The 13,294-nt window shown below is 61.1% G+C and overlaps 1 protein-coding gene and 1 long non-coding RNA gene across 2 annotated transcripts; one reads left to right on the plus strand and one right to left on the minus strand.

The window, feature by feature from the left end:
- Positions 1-1,841: 1,841 nt before the first annotated feature.
- Positions 1,842-12,863, plus strand: ETV3 (ETS variant transcription factor 3; the record flags this gene model as incomplete). The annotated part of the gene is made up of 5 exons (XM_084276808.1): positions 1,842-1,958; positions 3,569-3,632; positions 5,286-5,523; positions 8,225-8,340; positions 11,665-12,863. Exons 2-5 carry the CDS (start codon positions 3,587-3,589, stop codon positions 12,861-12,863), a joined length of 1,599 nt encoding a protein of 532 aa, XP_084132934.1. The 5' UTR covers positions 1,842-1,958; positions 3,569-3,586.
- On the minus strand, positions 5,412-6,776 carry LOC311202257. Its single transcript, XR_014617909.1, has 3 exons — positions 6,744-6,776; positions 6,260-6,325; positions 5,412-5,463 (listed from the first exon to the last, which is right to left on the minus strand). It is a non-coding gene; the product is annotated as an uncharacterized lncRNA (long non-coding RNA).
- Positions 12,864-13,294: the final 431 nt, after the last annotated feature.

The following is a 13,294-nucleotide window of genomic DNA, read 5'->3' on the forward strand; positions in this document are numbered from 1 at the left end:
CTCCCAGCATCACCCCAGAGCCCCTCGTGCTTCAGCTGGGGGGGGTGGCCAGGGAGGATGGTGTGAGGGGATGTGGAAGGGCATTTTCCAGGGCCAGCACGTCTGGGGGGGCTCATCCTGGCTGGTGCCTCAGGGGGGTTCATCCCTGTTGTCCCCATTGTCCCCATTCCCTGTCCCCACACAGCAGCCCCACCCCACCACCATCTACAGCCGGGTGCAGCCAGGCGCCGCCAGCGAGGCCGACACGTCTCTTTAACCACCATGGCCGGTGACTGGGGGGCTCCTGTCCCTGTCCCACCACCCCAGAGGGGGCTCTGTCCCCACGCTGACCGTCCCAGCTCTGTCCCTGAGCAGCGGGACAGGGACCACCGAGCCCCCCGACACCAGGGAGGAGAGGCCACGGCACGGCGCCAGGGGCTGAGGGACGCTCGTGTGTCCCCTGTGATGTCTCCTCCTGTCCCCTCCCTGCTCCCTGTCCCTCTGCTCCTGCTGTGGGGGCAGAGCAGGACCGTGGGGAGGGGGTCAGCTACCCCCAAGAGCAGCCCCACAGGGATGGGGGCTGCAGTGGGGGTGCCAACCCCCTCCCCTCAGCTCCCTGGTGATGCCAATAAAGGTGTTTGAAGGTGGCTGGGTGTATTTTTTGGGGGGTAAAACCTCCTCTTAGAGACACCCAGGGATGTGGGGGGGCTCTGCCAGCCTGGGGGGTCCTCCCTGGACCCCTCCCTGTGATGTTTAACACCATTGCCAGGCCTGTTGGGCACAGGAGGAGCAGCACCAGGAACCACTCAGCTCCCCACCATGGGCACGTCTGGCCCACGTCCAGCCAAGAAATGGAGGGCAGAGGCCTTGATGTGGTTTATTTAGACTGAAGGGGGGAGAACAACCCCTGGTACCAGCGTAGGTTGGGGCTGTTGGGGAGGAGGGACCCGGGGGACATGCCCAGTGGTGTGTCCTTGTGGCTGGGAAGGCTGATGGCACCTGGGGTGTGTGAGAAGGGGGGTGGGTAGGAGGTCAGGAGGTCGTTCTCCCCCTCTGCTCTGCCCCGGTGAGGTGGCACCTGGAATAGTGTGTCTGGCTCTGGGCCCCTCAGCTCCAGAAGGCCAGGGAGCTCCTTGGGACACCGAGGTGATGGAGGGAGTGGGACCCTTTCCCTGTGAGGAGAGGCTGGGGGAGCTGGGGCTCGTTGGAGGGGTGAGCTCATTAATACTGATCACTGTGCCGAGGGGGAGAGGCAGGAGGGCAGAGCCAGGCTCTGCTCAGGGGTGGCAGCCACAGGCCACGGGGCAGCGGGTGCTCCATGGGGCTGGCAGACTGTGTCCCTGTGAGGGGGATGGAGCCCTGGGAAGGGGTTCCCTGGGAGGCTGGGGGTGGTGGTGGGGAGGGGGGGGGTGTGTGTGTGTGACACCCAAACCCCACATCCCTGGGGGGCTCAGCCGGGGGGGGATCCCACTCAGGGCAGCCCCTCGGGGTGGCGGCTCCGAGTGCCACACACACAAGGCTGGGGGTGGCGCCGAGAAGACCCCCCAGCCCTAAAGCATCTCCCCCCGCCCCCATCTTGTCTCCCATCAGCCGCTTCGCTTCCCCCCTTAGTTTGTCCCCCGCCGCCACCCGTCGCCGCGCCCGGGGGGGGAGGTGGAGCGGGGTGGGTGGGGGGAGTGGGAGGGGGGGGACGCGACGCGCGCGCGCTCCCGCTGGGCAGGAAGCGGAAGCCCGTTCGGGAGCGCGCCCGGAAGTGTGTGGGCGGTGGCGGCGGTTCCGGTTCCGGTGGCCGTGCGGGGGAGGCAGCGGCGGCGGCGGCAGCAGCGGCGGCGGCGGAGAGGCGAGCGGCGCGTACCCCGCATCGGCACCGCGGCCCGGCCGCGCTCCCGCCGCCCCCAGCACCCCACCCGCTCCCGGCCGCCGGAGCCCGAGCACCGGGGAGCCCGGACGCTGGACCCGGCCCGACGCCGCCCCCGCAGGTGGGTCCCGGGCGCGGCCGAGTCCAGCGTCACCCTCAACCCGCCGCGCGATCCCCGCTGGGGACGCCCCGGCCGCGCAGCCCTGGGGGAGCGATGAGGGCCCGGGGTGGGGGGGGGGGGCGGTTAGCGTGGGCGGGGGGGGGGGGGGCGTGGAGACGACGGCACACGGCGGCGGGGCTGCCCCGCCGGTAACCGGGAGACCCTCGGTGAGGAGCGGGCCCGGCTGCCGGAGCCTTTGGGCGGCGATGCTGGGGGCGGCGGGGGCGCGCCGTGGGGGAGGCCTTAGCGGGGAGACACCCCCTTCCCCCGCCTTCCCACCGTCCCCTCCCCGGTTACCGGGGTGCGCTGGACGGGGCGGGGCGGGGAGCGGACGGCGTTGGGCTGCGGGGAGCGGTGGCGGGGCGGCCTTCCCGGTAACCAGGCGCTTGGGTGCGTAGGAGGCCGGTGGGGGCGTGTGGTTCCCGGCGGCCGGGGGAAGGGAGGGAAAGGGAGATTGAGGAGGGGGGGGGATGTGTGTGTGTGTGTGGAACGGACTCGGTAACCGGGAGGAGCCCGACGGCTCCACCGGGGAGGGTTTAACGGCGACAGGGAGGCGGCGGCGGCTGTTTGGGCCCTTCCCGGGGCTCCCCCGTCCGGGTAGGAGGGTGGGGGGGTGGGGGAAAGGGAGGGGGGGGGGTGGCGGTGTCGGCGGTGCCGTCGCTGCCCCGCCCGGGGCAGGGGCGGGGAGCGGCGGGGCGGGCAGGCCGGGGCAGGCCGGCGGCAGGGAGGCAGAGGCGGCGGCCGTGCTGTAACGGGAACCCGGAGCCGTCGGCCGCCGCCGCCGCGGCGCCTCGGCTCCTCCTGGCAGCCATTTACATACTTTGAACCTTGGAAAGCAGGAAAGCCCGGCGGGGCCGGAGCCGGGGCCGCTTCTTCCCGGGGGCAGCGGGGAGACGGGGCTGAGGCTGGAGGGGGGGAGGTTTTGGGAGGGGGGGGTGGGTGAGTGGGGGGGGGGGGGGGTTCATCTTCTCAGCGAGCCCGGAGGGGGCTGAGATAGAGAGGAGAAGGGGGTGGAAAACACCTTTTCCCTTTGGATTTGGAGGGGGTTTGAGCCGCTGCCCCTTTCCCCTTCCAGCCCAGCCCACCAGATGCGGCGGCTGCGATCGGGAGCCGGGATTTGATTCCCCCCCCCCCTTCTCCACCCGCCCCCCTTCTTCCCTCCCTCCCTCCCTCCTCTTCCCTCCTCTTCCCTCCCTCCTTCTCCCTCCCTGGTACATCTGGGCGAGCTCAGCAGCTTGTGTATTTTGGCAGCAGAGCCCGTCTAGTAACAGAAGACAAACTGTGTTTGGCTTGTTTTGTCTGTCTGAGGGCTGCGCCGTGCCGCCCCGCTCCCCAGCCCGGCTTCTACCAGCAGAGCCAGGATTCAACACCCTGCCTTTTCATATCTGGGATTAAAACAAAACCCCAAACAACCCCAAAACCTGGCTTCAGAGATGATTCCAGGCTGGGAGATCCCTTCTAACACCTCTTGGGACAGGCAGGGTTACACCTTGAGGTGGCCTCGCGGGAGGAATCCCGATCTGCTGGGCTAATGGGATGTCGCTGACGCCAGTTTCCTTCTGTTCCCCCAGTCAGCAGGAGGGAAGAAAATGAAAGCAGGCTGCAGCATTGTGGATAAGCCAGAAGGAGGAGGAGGTAAGGAAGTCTAAAAGCTGAGTTGCTCAGCTGTTACGAATTCCTTTTCCCAGGATAAAGGAGCTCAGGAGGGATTAATTCCACCTCTCCCCAAAAAAGCTGGTTGTACGTGGGCAAAGGCTGTGTGTGTGAGTAAGGAGCCAGCAGCTCTCTGGGCTGGCAGGGAGAAGGGGGGGGTGTTTTTTTTTTAACAGTCTAGGGTTTAATATGCAGAGGAATCATCCTGGAGATGTGTTTGTTTGGGAGGATTGGGGATCTCTTGAGGTGGATCCTCTCCGCCCTGGTACAGCTCGTGCCTGGTTGTGGCTGTGTGGCAGCCAAGCAGTAGCTGTGTGGGTGGCGTTGGAGGGTGATGGGACTTCTTCCACCCTGCCAGAGCCTTCAAATTGTGGCTAGGATGATTTGGAAAAGGGAAAATAACACCCCAAGCAAACCCCCCTACCCACCCCTCCTCCTCCTCCTCCTCCTCCTCCTCTTAGCAGTTGTGCTGGGAAACTGTTCTGAGAAAGCCCAACTTGGCAGCTGCTCAGAAACATCTGCCGGCACAGCCCAAGCTGGAGAGGGCTGCTCAGGAACAAGGGGGAGCTGGAGGCACTGGGAGCTCTCTGCCCTCACCCCCCCGTGCCCCCCCACGCCCCCCACCCCCACCAGCAGCACTCCAAATGCTCCAATCTGGATTATTTCCCTTATTTTTGGCCAGCTGGAGTTACAAATTGTGACGTTGGCTGAAGCTCTTGGGCTCCTTTATGCTGCTTCTCACGCTTCGTGTCACTTTCTGGGGTGGGGTTCCTTTCTGGGGTGGGGTTTGGGGGGTGAGGGGGGGGGGGTTGGGGGGGTTCTCCAAGGAGGGGGGGGCAAAAGGAGTAAGAGAATGAGCAGGGAGAGGAAGAAAGTTGGGTTTGGAGGAAGAGAATGAGGAAGGAGAGGAGGAGAGCTGGGTTTGGAGGATGAGGAGGAGAGCTGGGTTTGGAGGAAGAGGATGAGCAGGGAGAGGAGGAGAGCTGGGTTTGGAGGAAGAGGATGAGGAGGAGAGCTGGGTTTGGAGGAAGAGGATGAGGAGGAGAGCTGGGTTTGGAGGAAGAAGATGAGCAGGGAGAGGACAAGAGCTGGGTTTGGAGTAGGAGGATGACCCGGGAGAGGAGGAGAGCTGGGTTTGGAGGAAAAGGATGAGGAGGGAGAGGAGGAGAGCTGGGTTTGGAGGAAGAGAATGAGGAGAGAGAGGAGGAGAGCTGGGTTTGGAGGAAGAGAATGAGGAGAGAGAGGAGGAGAGCTGGGTTTGGAGGAAGAAGATGAGCAGGGAGAGGAGGAGAGCTGGGTTTGGAGGAAGAAAATGAGGAGAGAGAGGAGGAGAGCTGGGTTTGGAGGAAGAAGATGAGCAGGGAGAGGAGGAGAGCTGGGTTTGTAGGAAGAGGATGAGCAGGGAGAGGAGGAGAGCTGGGTTTGGAGGAAGAAAATGAGGAGAGAGAGGAGGAGAGCTGGGTTTGGAGGAAAAGAATGAGCAGGGAGAGGAGGAGAGCCGGGTTTCTCTCCTTCACAACGATGCTGTGTGGCCTCCTTGAGGGGAAGAGAGGATAAATCCAGCTGTGAGCTCCTGTTGCTGCTGGGTGGATCTTTATCTGGGTTCCCCCCCCTGCTCTGTTGGCCCTTCCCAAGGTTACCATTTCCCAGAGTGGGCTTACAAGACGGAGTCGAGCCCCGGCTCGCGGCAGATCCAGCTCTGGCACTTCATCCTGGAGCTGCTGCAGAAGGAGGAGTTCCGCCACGTCATCGCCTGGCAGCAGGGCGAGTACGGGGAGTTCGTCATCAAGGACCCCGACGAGGTGGCCCGGCTCTGGGGGCGCAGGAAATGCAAACCCCAGATGAACTACGACAAGCTCAGCCGGGCCCTCAGGTGAGCACAACCCTCCCTGCTTCCCAGCTTCCCTGCTTCCCAGCTTCCCTGCTTCCCAGCTTCCCTCCTTCCCTGGGTGCCCCGTCCCTGGGGGTGTCCAAGGCCAGGCTGGATGGGGCCCTGGGCAACCTTGTGTAGCTCCAGGCCTGGAGGTTGGTGTCCTGTGGCAGGGGGTTGGAGCTCTGGGACCCTCGGGGTCCCTCCCAACCCTGGCGGGGGGGTTGGAGCTCTGGGACCTTTGGGGTCCCTCCCAACCCTGGCAGGGGGGTTGGAGCTCTGGGACCCTTGGGGTCACTCCCAACCCTGGCAGGGGGTTGGAGCTCTGGGACCCCTGGGGTCCCTCCCCACCCTGGCAGGGGGGTTGGAGCTCTGGGACCTTTGGGGTCCCTTCCAACCCAGACCATTCACTGCTTCACTCCTTTCCTCCTTTCCTCCTTCCCTCCTTCCCTCCCCCATCCTGGATTCTGTTTCCCTCCTCTCACCCATCAAGGATCCTCCTTCCCTCCTTCCCTCCCCCACCCTGGCTCCTCCATCCCTCCTTCCCTCCCCCACCCTGGCTCCTCCATCTCTCCTTCCCCAGCCCCTCCATCTCTGGGAGGTTTGGGGCCAGTTTTGCCTCTCAGGCTGCTGTGTTGCTCAGGTAGGTCTGTCTCTGGGTATGATCAGACTCAGAGGAGGGAGTCCCTACGTCTCCTCCTGCGTCACGGTGTAAACCTCTAGTCCCCCTTGTCATTACCAGCACCAGCTTCCTTCCGGGCGAGCTTTTCTCTCTCTTCTGCTCAGCTTCCAGTGCTGCCTCTGGCTTGAGCAACCAAGGTGTGGGAGGAAACCAGAGGTGTTACTCTAGTATCACACCATCAAGGGGTTCAGAGAAAGCAACTCCCCTTTCTAACATCCTTTCTACTCGCTCTCTGTGTGAGGCAGAGGTCCCAAAGCCAGACTGGGGGGTGTTTCCCAAGCCCCAATCCAGATATTCTGAAGGAATCCTCTCACCACCACTATCCCCTGGTGTAGGAGAAGCACTGAGTATCCCTCCCTCTACCCACCACAACTCCCAAACCTCCCACTACAGCTTTTCCCTCCTACATTTAACCTCTTCCTTAGTGTTTTGGGGTTATTTCCCCCCCATCCCCAGCCACCTCTGTGTATTTTTCAATCACCCAGTGGGAAATCAGCACGACCCTCAGAGGTATTTCCCCGTTTCGAGCCTGTCACCTCACACAGGAGTGGCTGAGTTCCTGACAGGTCCTGGCATTATCAGCCTGGAACGTGGACTTCGCTGCCTTACGCCCTCTGATACCTCCTGGGTGGAGCTGACAAAGACAAACAAGGCACTGAACACAAAAGTCTCGGACTGGAACAGGAAGGAAACAATAAATTCAATGGTCCTGAGGCTGTAATTGGTGCTTGGGGGTGGAAAACAGCCTCCACCTGCCAATGCTGAGCCTGTCTTGGCATCTCCACGCCGAGAGGGTCATCAGCACCCACTTCAGCTCCTTCCTCCTGCTCAGAGCCTGCTGAGTGTGTTAACCCCCCCCCTCCTGAGAGCCCTGTGTAACGCCTTTGTTTGTACACCAGCGTGAGGAGGCTGAGGACAAACAGTGGTGGTGTAAGCAGGGAGGAGGGGGAGGAGGCTGCAGAGGGGATTAGCTGGGTGATTCGGACCCTTTTTGCGTGGTGCTGGTGTTGGGCTGAGTTCTGCCCAGCCCAGGAGTGTGTTTTCCCCCTCCTGGGGTCTGTGTAATTAAAAGTTCACCTTGATTTTCCCCTCAGGGGGTCTGTAACAGTTCCCTGCCAGTCACAGAGTGACTCAGCTGATGGCAACAGGGAGGTAGAACCAACACAAGACACCTTCCCCCAGCCCACAGCACTGGTCCCAGTTTGGACAGGGGGGTGACAACACCGATCCCTTCATGATCCCACCTTTCCCCACACATTTGAGGGTGCACAGTGACCTGTAAAGTGATTCCAACCCTGCTGCTGGAGAGGTGTTGTGAAAGGAGTGGGTGTTGTTTGGAACCTTCCCCAGCTCCTGATATTTTCTGGTATGAACCACATCAACCCTCTGGGCAGCTCCGTGTTCGCTGGGTACATCCAGGCTGGATGGTGAGGGTGCTAAAGACAGGAGACCTTTCCAAAGCTGGACACCCCCCCCCTTTCCAAAGCTGGAATCCCCCCTCTTTCCAAAGCTGGACACCCCCCCCTTTCCAAAGCTGGACACCCCCCCCTTTCCAAAGCTGGACACCCCCCCCTTTCCAAAGCTGGACACCCCCCCCCCTTTCCAAAGCTGGACACCCCCCCCCCTTTCCAAAGCTGGACACCCCCCCCTTTCCAAAGCTGGACACCCCCCCCTTTCCAAAGCTGGAATCCCCCCCCCTTTCCAAAGCTGGATCCCCCCCTTTCCAAAGCTGGATTCCCCCCCTCCCCTTTCCAAAGCTGGAATCCCCCCCCCTTTCCAAAGCTGGACACCTCCCCCCCTTTCCAAAGCTGTATCCCCCCCCCTTTCCAGAGCTGGAATCCCCCCCCTCCCCTTTCCAAAGCTGGAATCCCCCCCCCTTTCCAAAGCTGGACACCCCCCCTTTCCAAAGCTGGATCCCCCCCATTTCCAAAGCTGGATTCCCCCCCCCTCCCAATCCCTGATTTCCCCCCCTTTCCAAACCTTTATTAACCCTTCACCTCTCTCTTTCCCTTCCCTTTACAGATACTACTACAACAAGAGGATTCTCCACAAGACAAAAGGCAAAAGATTCACCTACAAATTCAACTTCAACAAGCTGGTGATGCCCAATTACCCCTTCATTAACATCAGGCCTAATGGTGAGTGAGGCTTTGGGGCTTCATTTCACCTGTCCCCTGGGAGGAAGGGGGGCCAGGCAGCCTCAGCACAGCCCCTCTCAGCCAGCTCCTCCTCTGGGAATGGCTGGCTGCTGATAAAGCCTTATCTGGAACTCCCTTTCCCTGGGGTAGACACATCTGGGGTGGTTCTTTTTGGGGGGGATTGGAGGTGTTTTGGTTTCCTATTTGAGCTGGCTCACTGGGTTTGCTTTGCTCTGCTCTCAGGGGTGGGTGGCCTTGGGATCAGAGGGGGGTTTAAGCTCTGTCACAGGGACCTTGCCTCCCTCACGTGCTCCTCAGGTAAGTTTATGGGGCCATATAAAGCTGACCCTGCTTGCCAAGGAGCTTAGGGACAGGCTGTGTGTCATGCAGGTGAGGGCTGGCAGAGGGTTTCACAGCTTAACAGCCCTCTGCTCTCCTCCCTGCTCCCTCACAAGCTCCCTGTTTGCTGCAGTTCTGCTCCTTCCCAGTGAAAGGAATTGGGTTTTCCCACCCAACTTGTGCCTGGAGTTGGGAGGAATGGAGTAGTGAGCACAGAGGAGAGGAGGAACTCACCCAGGTTTGACTAAAACCAGGGTGCTCATTGAGTTTCCCTGAGGCAGAACCATCAGGATAACAAAAAGGAGTTTGGGAAGGGAGTGGGATTGTTCCCTTCTCCTCCCAAAAGGCCTTTGAGTCCCTCCTGGTAGCAGGAGTTGGCCCTGCTTTTGTCCCAGGGTCTGCAGTGTTGCTGGATCTTCTCTGGAACAGGATCCTTTCTTTGCTAGACCCTTTTTTTTTGTAGGTTGGGTGGGTTTTTCTGGAGTTAAACCCCCTCCCTCCCCCTCATCTAGAGCTGAGGTGATGCCTCTCTAACTGCCCAGTCACCACACAGCCAGGGACACGAGCGGCCAGCGAGTCCATGGGGGGCAAAAACCTAAATAAAACAAAATCCCCCCTTCTGGAAATGATTCCAGTGGGACTGCAGCTCTCCCCAGCAGAGGAAAGGAGAAGGCAGAGGTGCCTGGCCCAGCCTTTCTCCCAGCACTTAGTTCTCACCTCCCCAGGAGTGCTCCAGGGGAAGCCAGGGAGATTTGTCTGGCAGGGAGAGAGCAGGGGAGGGGAAGGGGAGAGCAGGGGAGGGGAAGGGGAGAGCAGGGGAGGGGAAGGGGAGAGCAGGGGAGGGGAAGGGGAGAGCAGGGGAGGGGAAGGGGAGAGCAGGGGAGGGGAAGGGGAGAGCAGGGGAGGGGAAGGGGAGAGCAGGGAGGGGAAGGGGAGAGCAGGGAGGGGAAGGGGAGAGCAGGGAGGGGAAGGGGAGAGCAGGGAGGGGAGGGGACAGTGAGGTGGGAAGGGGGAAAGGAGGGAGGGGAAGGGGGAAAGGAGGGAGGGGAAGGGGGAAAGGAGGGAGGGGAAGGGGGAAAGGAGGGAGGGGAAGGGGGAAAGGAGGGAGGGGAAGGGGGAAAGGAGGGAGGGGAAGGGGGAAAGGAGGGAGGGGAAGGGGGAAAGGAGGTTCCCTGTGGGCAGGAGGGTTTCTCAGGGGCACAGCCTGTGCCTGCTCCTCCAGCTCAGCCCCTGACGCTCCCTTGGGCAGTCCCAGCGGGGTGCAAACCCACACTGGCTCTCAGGGCCTTGTCTCCTGAGCAAAGAGCAACCCCAAAACAGGGCTGGGAGGATGGGAACGCTCACCAAAGGGCTCTGCTTCACCTCTGTGGGACACTGAGAAGGAAACACATTCCCCAGGAGCCCTTAAAGCACGGGGGTGTCAGGCAGCCAACGAAGCTGCTCTCTTTAAGCTCTAATTACTTGCAGCAACGAGTCTGGGCAGTTCCAGCTCGCTGTTGCTCACTGCTCTCTGCCTTCTCCCTGTTTGCAGCCACTCCCTCCTATCTCTGGGGCATGCATTTGAAAAAACAGAAAGGACTTTGGAGAACTGGAATGCACTTGTCTAATTACAACCTGTTTTCTTTCCTTCTGGCTGGGATGGGGGGTTGGGATATCAAACCTGTTTGGGGCACTGGAATAGGGTTTCTCCTCTGGATTCTCCTTCATGCAGCTTTTTTGAAGGGAAGGAAGAATCAGTGAGGGTGTTGGGGAGGTGAGAGAGGAGGTGGAAGGGTTTGACTCCACGTGGGTTGTTATGGAAGGAGTGTGGTGATCTCTTGAGGTCCCTTCCAACCCCTTGGACCCAGAGATCTCTTGAGGTCCCTTCAGACCCCTTGGACCCAGAGATCTCTTGAGGTCCCTTCAGACCCCTTGGACCCAGAGATCTCTTGAGGTCCCTTCAGACCCCTTGGACCCAGAGATCTCTTGAGGCCCCTTCAGACCCCTTGGACCCAGAGATCTCTTGAGGCCCCTTCCAACCTCTTGGACCCAGAGATCTCTCGAGGTCCCTTCAGACCCCTTGGCCCCAGAGAGAGATCTCTTGAGGTCCCTTGAGACCCCTTGGCCCCAGAGAGAGATCTCTTGAGGTCCCTTCAGACCCCTCGGACCCAGAGGGAGATCTCTTGAGGTCCCTTGAGACCCCTTGGCCCCAGAGAGAGATCTCTTGAGGTCCCTTCAGACCCCTTGGGCCCAGAGAGAGATCTCTTGAGGTCCCTTCAGACCCCTTGGACCCAGAGAGAGATCTCTTGAGGTCCCTTCAGACCCCTTGGCCCCAGAGAGAGATCTCTTGAGGTCCCTTCAGACCCCTTGGACCCAGAGAGAGATCTCTTGAGGTCCCTTCAGACCCCTTGGACCCAGAGAGAGATCTCTTGAGGACCCTTCCAAGCCCTGTGACTCTGTGATTAAGCCGTAGCTGAGGCGGCTCCACGGGCACCGTGGTGGCAGAGGAGCCGTCGGCGTTGCTGGCAGAGGGCTTGGAGAGCAGCTCTTCCCAGAAAAGCCCGAATCAGGGGGTTTCACTCAGCTGGAGGTTTCCCAGCAGCGCTTCTCCCCGCGGCGCTGGAGCCCGATTGCTTAACTGGGCTCCTACCACACCAGCTCCGGGATGGTTTCTGGTTAAACCAGAGCCTGAGGAGGTCAGGAGAGGCCATCTGAAAGTGGAAGTGACTCCAGTGCCACTGGAGGTTCAGGACAGGGAGAGGAGACGATTCCTCCCCAGCAGCAGCCAGGTTTTGGGGTGCGCAGAGGAGAGCAGAGCTGTGCAGGGAGAGGGAGCAGATGGGGAGAGGCCCCTCCCATCTAATTGTCTGCAGCGTTTGGCGATGGCACCAGGGGTATTTTTGTGTTACTCTTCCAAAACACCTGCGGGCAGGAGCAGCTCCTTCCCTGGGATTGAACTCCCTCAGCAACCCCTCTTCTCTCTCTCTTTCTCTCCCTGTACCCCAGGTGTGGTGCCTCAGAGCGCTCCCCCCGTCCCCACGGCTTCATCCCGCTTCCACTTCCCCCCGCTGGACACCCACTCTCCCACCGAAGATGCTCAACCTTCCCGTTTCCCTGGTGGTTCCCTGGTCCCATCCAACCCCGACGGGCTGGGCGAGGGCGGCGAGAGGAAGCCGGACGTGCCGGAGCTGGAGGACGGCTCCTCAGACTGGCGCCGGGGGGTGGATCTCATGACCTCCCGCAACACCGTGGGCGCCGGGAGCGTCAACCACCAGAAGCGCAAGCCTGAGATCATGCTGCCCCTCTTCACCAGGCCTGGCATCTACCCAGATCCTCACAGCCCCTTCGCCGTGTCCCCTCTGCCGGGGCGCGGCGGGGTCCTGAACGTCCCCATCTCTCCGGCTTTGTCCCTGACTCCCACCCTTTTCTCCTACAGCCCTTCTCCGGGCCTCAGCCCTTTCACAGGTAGCAGCTGCTTCTCTTTCAACCCCGAGGAAATGAAACACTACCTGCACTCTCAAGCCTGCTCTGTCTTCAACTACCACCTGAGCCCGCGGACTTTCCCCCGCTACCCGCTCATGGTGCCGCCACTACAGTGCCAAATGCCCTTGGAGGAGCAGCCCCAGTTCCCCATCAAGCTGCAACCACCTCCCGTGGGGCGGAAAAACAGGGAGAGACTGGAAAGCGCCGAGGAACCGGTGAACCCCCAGTTAGCTACTCCTCCTCCTCCTCCTCCTCTTCCTCCCAGAGTGAAGGTGGAACCCACTGTGGATAAGGAGGGAGAGGCCGAAGAGCCGCCGGCCAAAGGGAAAGACAAAAGCGAGAGAGAGGAAGGTTCCAGCGCCTCAGGCAGCAGCCTGGAAGAGGAGAAAGGGCCTGTGTTTGCCAGACCAGCTGCACCATCGTGGCACCCAGCCCCAGCGGCGCCCAGCCAGGCTGGTTTCCCAGCAGAGGAACCCCAGGAGCAAGGGGAGAGCAGCAACGTGGAGAAACCACCCGCCGGGGAATCGGGACCGCAGGAGAAGAGAGAAGACGCCCTGATGCCTCCCAAGCTGCGCCTCAAGCGCCGGTGGAACGGGGACCGACAGGCAGACGCCCCTGAGGAACGTCCCAACGGCAGAGTCCACTGGAACGGGGCTCTGGGCAGCCCCCACCTCACTGGGGGTCCCAAGGCTGTGCCAGCTACAGCCGTCACCGACACCTAAACCCAAGGAAGGGGGTGTGGGGGGGGGTGGGGAGAGCCTGGCTGTCCAGCTGTGCTGAAAACATCTGTGTATTTATGTAGCAAGGTTGCAGAGCGTGGGGAAAGGGAGGGTGGGGGGTGGGCTGGGGTGGGGGGGGTGCTGGGGCTGGGGGCTAGCCTGGTTTGGGAATTGTAGAGACTTCTAGAAGGGGGGTTTTATTTTTGGTGTTCTTTGTTTTCCTTGTTGAATTGCAGGTGAGAGGCGGTTGTCTTGCTCCCCTTAGGAGAGGGAAGCCGGTCGCTCTTGTTTGTGGGAGCTTCCAGGCCTTTTGGCAGGGACTTGAGGGCCTCCACAGGGACAGAGGAGCTCCAGACAGACAGACAGACAGACACACGGTCTATTTTCTATACACTTTAGTATTTATAGAAGCAGGAATCTCGAAATTCATCCAG

This window comes from Gallinula chloropus (assembly GCF_964237585.1).
Source record: "Gallinula chloropus genome assembly, chromosome: 29".
NCBI lineage: Eukaryota > Metazoa > Chordata > Aves > Gruiformes > Rallidae > Gallinula > Gallinula chloropus.